Source organism: Tauraco erythrolophus, chromosome 21 (assembly GCF_009769465.1).
Source record: "Tauraco erythrolophus isolate bTauEry1 chromosome 21, bTauEry1.pri, whole genome shotgun sequence".
NCBI lineage: Eukaryota > Metazoa > Chordata > Aves > Musophagiformes > Musophagidae > Tauraco > Tauraco erythrolophus.
Window position 1 is genome coordinate 5,150,044 of NC_141485.1, and position 9,130 is coordinate 5,159,173.

Below are 9,130 nucleotides of genomic sequence, written 5' to 3' on the forward strand. Positions count from 1 at the left end.
ATGTCGCTTGTGGGGTGCGTGGTGGGGGGGAGAGGGGGGCACTGGCTACGAAAAGTCCCAGGGGAGTGAGCCCGGCCCCCCCTCCACGGCCCCTGGCCCCCATGTGCAAAGGAGGAGCCGCCCGGGGGGGCCGGGGGTTAGCACCATTTGACGTAAGGTTTCTCTCAGGGTCAGTGCCCGGGACGAGGGGGTGCAGCGCTGCCAAGGGGGGGGGGGGGCATCCGAGCAGGGCGTGGGGGTGCGAGCAGGGGTTAAGGGGGGGGGGAGTGTGACATCGAGTGGCCCTTCACAGACACCCCCTCGGCTGCCCCAGCAGACCCCCACGCCGGAGTGGGGGGGGTGGCCGTGCAGCCCCGCGCTGGCTGTGGGGTGCAATGGGGCTGAGCCCCCCCCCACGCTGGCAGGCAGAGCAGCTCCCGGGTAAGTGCACTTGGTAGCGCCTGGGCAGGGGGCCGAGGGGGCCGGGCACAGCCCCCCAGCTCCACAGGCACCCCAGAACCCCACGTGGCTGGCAGCCCCCCCATCTGGGGCAGCATGTGCCCCCCACCACCTTCCTGGGGCGAGGGGCCGAGCAGCACCCCATAGGGCAGTTGGGGCAGTAGGGGTGTCCCAGGGGTGGGGTACAGTCCGTGGGGTTGCCCCCCCCCCCCCCCCCAAGTCCCTGCTACCCTGGCTGCAGGGCTGTCACCCACCCCCACCCTGTCCTGCTGTGGGGGGTGTGTGTGTCCCCCCCTGCACCCCAGTACCTCCTTGGCTATGGGGACCATCCCCCCACACCAGGGCGAAATCCTGCACCCCCTCCCCATTTGCCCTCCGCAGTGCTTGGGCTGGCTCCCCCCACCCCGCTCCCACTCCGTGCCTCCATACACGGCACTGGCCGCGTCCCCATCCCCGTTGGGGTGGGGAGGGGGCTCAGTGGGGGTGCAGGGTCACTTCTCCGTCAGCGAGAGCTGCAAGATCCGCTGCAGCTCCTCTTCCTCCTGGCGTGTCCGGCGCTCGGCTTCCTCCTGCTCCCGCGCTGACAGTGCCATGGCCAGCCGCAGCTGCTCCGCGTAGCTGGGGAACAGGGTGCTGGGCCCCCCGCCACCCCCCCCTGGGGCCGGGGTGACGGGGATCCGGGGAGCTGCCGTGTGCTGGGGAGTCCTGGGGGGTGGCAGGGTCTCAGCGGGGATCCCCACCTGCTCCCACTCCCCCCAGGGGCCTGGGCCAGACCTTACCAACCTGTCTCCTCGGCGGCCCTCGTGCGACATGGGGTGGGTGCCTGGCTTGCTGTTGGTCAGCGCTTCCCAAATAGTGACCTGCAGCAGAGGGGTGCTCGGAGGGTGGCATCCCCCCCACCACCACCCCAGCACCCCCCAAACCCAGTGCCCCTGTGTGAGCTCTGCTGCATCACGGTGGGATGCAGGGATAGGGCAAGGTGGGGGTGAGCACCCTGGGCAGCATCAGGACAGGGTGAGCAGCAGGGTCCTGCAGCCAGCGGGTTTGGGGTGGCAGTGCCCACCTGGTCATACTCGCTGCCCGCTTCCAACAGGCTCTGCTGGATGGCGAACTGCAGCAGGTCATCCTCGTCCTCCCGCAGGGCGTCCTGGTGGGTGCCCACCACGCTGTACCCCCCGTGGCACCTCAAACAGCGCCGGGTCCATCTCACACACCCGGCACGAGGCTGCGGGGAGACAGGCGGTGGCATAGCTGGGCACTCCGCCGCATCCCTCTCCCACCCCACCCCGCCAGCCGCATGTGTGTCCCCCCCCGACCCCCCGTACTCAGGGAGCTGGAGCTGCTGACGCTGGAGGAGTCACTGCTGGGGGAGGGGGCCTCGCTGCTGGGGCTGTGCCGCAGGGAACTGACGGGCTCGTCGCACCCGTTGAGGTTCCCGAAGGTGATGCGGGCGTTGAGGATGTGGAAGATGGGGATTTCTGCGGGAAAGGGGGGAAAAAAAAAAAAAAAAAAGCAGGGAGGGAAGCCGGCTGTGCCACCCCCGCCGGTGGCAAAGACCCCCCGCCCCGTACCGATCTTGACGGGGAAGCCAGGCGGGAGGCGCAGGGTGATGAAGTCCCGCAGTTTGGCAAAGAGCGCGTTGCTTATTGCCATGAGGTCGATGATGGGGGCAACCTGCTCGCAGAGGGACAGCGGGTGGTCCTCGCACAGCCACAGCTTTGCCTTGAACCTGCCAGGGACAGGCGCCGGGCTGGGGACCCCTGCCTGGCCCCCCAGGGGCTCTGCAGTGGTCAGGGGCGATGACGGGGGACAGGGAGGGGTCCCCAATCTGCTCCTTCCCCCCTCACTTCTGTGTCTTGGTGGTGAGCTCCATGGGCCGCCCCATGTCCCTGTTGCCCAGCTCGAAGTTGGGGTTGAAGTACTCCTCGGGCGTGATGGCAGTGGGGTTGGCGTGGCTCAGCGTCTGCGTGATCAGCGTCTGCAGGACACCCCGGTGGGATAATGGCAGGGGGGGCCCAGCTGTGGGGGATGCCCACCCACTGGGACCCCCCCCGGGATGCTCACCCCGTTGTTGGGCCCCACGTGCTGTTCGGCGATGCCCAGGAAGGACTGCAGCGGGGTCTTGCTGCCTGCGGGACGGGGAGGGGGTGAGGAGCGGAGCGGGCGCAGTGCCCTGATCTCCCCCAACCCGCGCCGGCTCCACCTTTGCTCTTGCCCTTGTGCTGGTCCGAGAGGTGCTCGGTCCGCGTCCGCGTGATCAGCTCCACGTTGGACGCGCCATAGACCTGGCCAAGGAGGGGGGACGCCAGCGGTAGATACCACCTCCCGAACTGGCCATACCCCTCTCAGGCTGCTCAGACCCCCCTGCTCCTCACCTTGGCCTCATACCCATTAACCATTTCCGTCTTCTCGCTCCTCCAGCCCAGGATCCCAGACTTGTTCCTGGGGGTGACACAGGGCACTGTGAGCCATGGGTGGTCTCGCTTGGACAGCCCAAGGTGCAGGCACCCGGGGTAGGGCTGCATCCCTGGGCAGGGGGCTCGGTGTGACCCCCAGCCCACCTCTCGAAGGCAATGTTCTTTGTGTCGAGCTGGGTGGTGACGACGGGGGCCGTCAGCCGCCCCATCACCTGCTCCTCTGTGGGCTGCACAGCAGCCAGCAGCACCTCCTGGTCGTGGCCGGCCAGGGCCAGTGTCTCCGAGTAGACCACGCGCCGGTCGTGGTCAATCTCCATCACCACCGCGCTGGTGTCTAAGGGAAGGGGAGGGTGCCAAGGGGCTCTGCAGGCGTTCCCCAAGGAGGGGGGACACCCCGGTGCTGCCTCACCTTGTCCCCGAAAGACGAAGCTGCGGTTGCCCCGCTGCCAGGTCATATGGTCGAAACCCAACAGTGTGGTGTCCACCCGCAAGTTCTGGCCGCTCTTCCACACCTTGTAGGTGTCACTGGGGCAGATCTTGGACACCAGTGGCACTGGGGAGAGACAGCAATAGCCCAGCCGGTGATGGGGCCACCCTGCACCCCCGGGTGGGCTGCCAGTGCTGAGTCGGGTGGGGAACGTGCCTGAGAATCCAGTGCCTTGGTGGGATGGGGGTCTGCAAGCTTGGGGTGTAGAGGGGAAAGGGGACAGGTGTCCCTCATCCTGGGGATGGGAATGGATGCTGGGGTGGAGGGCAGCACCAGAGATGGAAATGGCTTTGCTGGGAAACTCCTGCTCCCCTCTCCCCACTCTGCCCTGAGCTTACCCCAGCTGGTGAACTCCCACTTCATCTCCACATAGAAGTCCTGGGCCTGCGGAGAGCACAGTGGGGTCGGGAGGAGCCTGTGGCTGGCATCGCCCCCCTCCCCAGCACCAGTGGTCCCGGTGGAGGGAGGCACCTTGCGCAGCTTCTCCAGCAGGATGGGGATCCCGGCCAGGCGCTTGATGGCTCTCTGGTAGTCGCGGTAGCGCAGGACCAGCTGCACCAGCTCCAGGTCGCGGGTGCTCACGGCCTCCTGCAGGACTGCAGGGCAGAGAGGGGCAGTGCACAGGAGGTGGCACAGCACCACGTGGCATGGCACGGCATGGCACAGCACGGCAGAGCTGGCCACGGCACAGGAGCCAGATGTGTGTACCACCGCGTGAGCTGTCCCTTGGGGAGCTCCAGCACCAAGTTGAGCACGCCCATGCCCATGACCGTGCCCGTGCCCATGCCCATGCCTGTGCCAGCACAGCTTGCTGGGGGACCGAGGCAGTGACTCCCCCGCTCACCTGTCCAGCCGCTGCGGTTCTCCTTGCCCACGTCAGCACCATGCTTCAGCAGCACCCTGGCGCACTCGAGGTGGCCCAGCGTGGTGGCCAGGTGCAGTGGGGTGCGTCCTCGGGGGTCCAGCTGCTCAATGTCGGCCTGCTGGGAAGGAGCGGGGCTCAGGGGGCACCAGGGCGGCCAGATCTCACCCCTCAGTGCCCTCCCGCAGGCGTGAGGCTCCTGGCTGGAGAAGCCAGGGAAAGCAGCCGACATTTGCCGATATCTCAGAGAGCATCGCCATCCCCGAGCTCCCACAAGAGATGCACATGTGCTGTGCCCCAAAAAGCTCTCCCTGCTCCCCACAGCCACTACCAGTCCCACAGGGAGGGTGGGGAGAGTGCAGGCACGGAGCAGGGCACAGCGCAGCAGCGGAGGCCACGATGCCCTCGGCGCAGTGCACGGAGTTCTGCATGGTTGGATGGGTGGATGCAGCCGCAAGCTTGGGAAAAGCCCCCATCCCTGGGATTTGGAGGGGGGGGGGGGGCTGCTGCCCAGTTGCCAGGCAGCAGCTGCATCCAGCGCCCTCCCCCCTCCGCCAGGGCTGGGAGCACGGCGGGCGACGTGGGCTGCGGCGGGCGCACGTGTTCCCCTGCCTGAGCCGGAGGCGGGCGGCTGCGTGAGCGGAGCGGCTGCTCGGAGGATCCCCGGGGCCCTGGGGAGCCGCACGCTGGGGCTGCTGCGATTGTTTGTGCCAAGCCCGGAGCCTGGCACCGAGCCAGCCCCAAGGAATCCCTCACCCACCGGCAGTGGTGGCGGGTGCCCCAAGCACCCGTGGGCCCTGCTCCCCGCGTGGGGTGCAGCATCACATCCGTGCCCAGGGCTGGGGAACAGCTCGGGGCTTGATGGAGTGGTGGGAGGGGGGGGCTCAGCCTCTGTGCCCCAGCACCCAGCCAGGGCAGAAGCCTTGTGCCCAGAGAGGGGCAGTCGGATGCTGCCGGGGCAGGAGGCAGTGCAGACGAACCCCAAACCAGGGCATGGGTTTTGGGGAGGCCAATCCTGGGACCACAGACCTGGGGTGCAGCACCCAAAGGTGCTGGCTGGGACCAGGCATCCTGGAGGCATTTGAGGCTGGGCAGGGGTGGGGTGTGGGGTCTCCAGTGCCCAGGCTTTCGCCTCACAGTAATCCCGTCTTGCTCTTGGGCACATCCTGCTGCCCCTCTGCTCTGGGGATGTCCCCATGCCTGCCTGGGCTGTGGGCATCCCCACATTCCTCATCCTCAGGCGTTCACTGGGCAGGGGGACCCCCCCCAGGCTGCCCACATCGCTGGAGCAAAACAGCCCCTCAGTTTCCTGGGAGCCAGCGTGCTGCTCCAACGCTCTCCAGGCGACTGCTGCTTCTTAATTGCGCTAATGAAATGACTCTAATTAAAGCAATTGCCCCCCAGCCGGGGGACGGGTGCTGTGGGCTCAACGGGGCTCCCCAGCTGCAGCTCTGCCCCAGCGCCAGGCGGGACGAGGGTCCCCGCTCTGGGGACACAACACCGGAGCCAACCACAGGAGACACGGCATGACCCAGTTTTTGCCGGCAAAAGCTCGGTCCTGGGCCCTGGCGCTGGGACGGCTCCGGCTCAGGGGCTGCGGCACAGACCTGCCAGCACTGTCCATCCTGGGGTTGTGACACCTGCCAGGGATGGGGACAGGGACAGGGATGGCTTTGGAGTGGCAGCGGGGCAGTGCCGGACCGCGACTCAGCCGCTCCTCCTGTGCCAGCTGGGCACATGGCACAACATGTCCCCTCTTCTGGGGTTGTCCCCAGGGTGGAGGACCCCAGCGTGGGCACAGACCTCAGCACCTGCTCCCGGGCAGCTGTGGAGGACACGGGCCAATGTGGGGACGTGATGCTGGGTGCTGCTGGCCCTGTGCAGCCCCAACTCCCTGCCATGCATGATGTGGCAGGCTGCGGTGCAGGGTGTCCTGGCACAACAGGCTCCGTGTCACTGCTTGTCATGTCCTTGTGCTGTCCCTGCCATGGGGACCTGCTGGCTCTTGCTCCCCAGGTGGAGGCAAGCGTGGACAGCTCACGGTGACAATTCAGGGGTGACCCACACAGGGCCCTTAGGGGGACATGGAGAGGAGCTGCTGCCAGTTGTCCCAGCGCTTCCCTACCCCAAACACCAGCACGTATGGGAGGACCCTGTGTGGTGCCACTGTCCCCGTGCAGGTCCCTGAGGTGACAGGAGGGCAGAGCCCCTGGGCAGGGGGACACCAGCCCCCAGGAACACACAGCACCAGCCTTGGCCTGCTCACCTGGGGGATGCTCCGGCAGGGAGAAAGGCTGAGCCATGTCCCCAGATACCCTGGACAGAGGTGGGGGGCTCAGCCTGGGCTGACCCCCACCTCCTTCCCCCAAACCCCCACCTGCCCTGGAGCCTGGCCCGCAGCACCCACAGGGATACACGCAGGGCCGGCTTTGCTCTCGCCCTGCAAATGGCAGCGGGGGCAGTGGGGGCCTGGCAGGGCCCATGGCAGAGCCCCTCCACTGCCACCGGTTAGAAATCCTCCCTGCAGGCAAGCGGGGCCGGAGCCGCCCTCGCAGCCCCTGCATCCCCCCGCGCCCGCTGAGACGCTGCCTGCATGCAGCTTTGATCTCTGCCACACCAGGCTCCTGGGAAAAATGACCCCAAATTACCACGGAAATAAAACCGCCGGCAATGGAGCGGGGGGCTGGGGCGATGCCGGTGCAACCCCCCCAGCTGGCCCCCACAATGGAGGCGGGTGTGGCGGGAGCCGTCCCCTGCATCCCACCAGGAGCATCGCAGCATGGCGGCCCCCCCTTTTCATGCATCACTGGGGTCCATTCGGCGCGGTCCCCAGCACCCCAGGGTGCAGCAGGGATGCTCGGTACGGCCTTGCTGCCGGCCTCCCTCCAGCGCCTGCGGTTTCCTGCATCTTCGGGGTTGGGTTTTAATTACCTGAATTGCGATGCCACGGGGGAGAGGGAGGCTGGGAACCTGCCTGGGGATGCGCCCGCTCTGTCACCGGGCTGGGGGTGTTCCCAGGCTGGGGGGCACGGTGAGTCCTCTCACCCTGCAGACAACCTGCCTGCCCTCCAGGGGCTGGGGGGCTGCACCCCGGCAGCACGAGGGCTCTGTTTTTTCCCACAAGAGGGGCTCAGCCAGAGGGTGGGGAGCTGGGGGCTGCACCCCCAGCGAGGCTGGCAGCACCCTGAGAAGTGGGGTGCGGGTCGGGGTGCCAGGGGCCCGCAGAGGCCTATCAGGGAGCCGGGGACACGTGCGGAGGGATGCTCGGCGCTGCGTGCGCCATGGGATGCAGGGGACCCGCGGGTGGTACCCAGCACTCCGTGCCATCCCCGGGGGCAGCTGGCACAGTCCCGGGGTGCAGGGGGACACACGACACCCCCAGAGCCCTGCCAAACCCGGGAGGGACGCCATCCCCACCCTCATCCTCATCTCCATCCTCATCCCAGCCCCGAGCGGGAGCCCGGCTGCAGCCCGGCAGCATTGCATCAGCCCGAGCCGAACCGGGCCGTACCGGGGGGTGCCCCCCCCGCCGCCGCCCCACCTGCTTGGCGCTGAGCTCCCGGTCCAGGTCGCGGGCTCGGTTGTGCCAGACGAGGTAGTGCAGCGGGTACCTGCCCTCCGGCCCCTTCCTGCCTGAGCAAGACGCGAGCATCCTCCGTGCATGCTGGAGCGGCGCGGCGGGCGCGGCGGGCGCGGCGCGGGGCGGAGCGGGGCGCGGGGGGGCGCGGGGCGGAGCGGGCACGGCACCTCCCGCCCGGTGCTTCCCCCGCGCCCCCCCCCTCCGCCCCGCACCGCCCGGCCTCATGGGACTTGTAGTCGCCCTGCCCGGCGTCGCCCTCTTCCTTCTGCTCGCCCCCCACTCCCCGCACCGCTCAGCCCATCACCGCGGCCCCCGGCCCTGCGGGGTGGCTGCAAATGGGGCTCACTGACACTCAGATCCCCCCCCCCAGAATCCTCCCCCAGGCTGATGTATCCCTCCCGGCTGACCCCCACTCCCCCGTGGGCTGGCGGGCCCGGGCACATGGCGGGGCAGGGGCGAAGGCAGCAGGTGGAGGACCCCAAGCCCCCCCACCCCGGGCAGCGGCAGCCGCAGGCCCCCGGCCCCGTTTCCTTTTCCGCCTGCGTTTCTCCGGGGTGGGCGTCGTGTTTTCCGGCTGCTGCCCGAGAACAATGCGAGGCTGGGCCTCCGCTGGCCGCCTCGGCCTCCCGCCGGCGCCATGCTCCCGGCCCCCCACCCTGCTGCCCCCCACCCTGCCGCAGGGCTGCTGCTTGGGGGTGAACCCCATCGTTATTATTGTCCATGGGTGTGGACAAGCCATGACGAAGGTGGTGGTGGTCGCATCCCCCCGCTCCAGTCCCTGCACAGCATCCCTCACCTCCCCGCCAGCCTCGCTGCCCCATGACGTCATGAGCCATCTCCCTGGCAACTGGCGGTGAGGTCACCCGCGGCACAGGCCACACAGCCTGGCCCATGGTGGTGGGAGGAAGGGTCTGGCCCCACTCTGGTGGGTCCTGCCTGGGGTAGCTGTGCCATAGGGGTCCAGCCCTCACAGCTGCCCATGGGGCCCCCATGGTGATACGGGGTGCGTCCCCCTGCTCCAAGTGCTTATGGGATCTCAGAGGGGAGAACAGACCCCAAATGGGCCCCAGTCCCCCCCCAAAATCTTCTGCTGAGGCTGTAGCCCACCCCACACATCTCCAGTACAGTGTCCTGCCTGCACTGCTGGGACAGGCAGGGATCCCCAGTGTCCCAGCTGGACCCAGGCTGCCCGTACTGCACCCCATGGTGCACCTGGGATGGGGCTGGGATGGGGAGTGGGGTGCACAGTGACAGAGCCGGCATTAGGAACAGGACTGGGGAGTGCCCAGGGCTGGCACTGAATCCAGGATGAGTGCCCAGAGCAGGACTGGGACAAGCGGGAGACA

The 9,130-nt window shown here is 68.2% G+C and overlaps 1 protein-coding gene across 1 annotated transcript; it reads right to left on the reverse strand.

Moving 5' to 3' along the window:
* Positions 1 to 929: 929 nt before the first annotated feature.
* Positions 930 to 7,856, reverse strand: ANKRD13B (ankyrin repeat domain 13B). The gene is given in 16 exon segments (XM_086624869.1): positions 930 to 1,160; positions 1,218 to 1,298; positions 1,502 to 1,612; positions 1,614 to 1,663; positions 1,764 to 1,916; positions 2,010 to 2,167; positions 2,286 to 2,416; positions 2,503 to 2,567; positions 2,642 to 2,723; positions 2,814 to 2,880; positions 3,000 to 3,189; positions 3,265 to 3,408; positions 3,681 to 3,726; positions 3,814 to 3,938; positions 4,187 to 4,322; positions 7,746 to 7,856. Coding segments are annotated over 16 exon segments (1,881 nt in total).
* Positions 7,857 to 9,130: the final 1,274 nt, after the last annotated feature.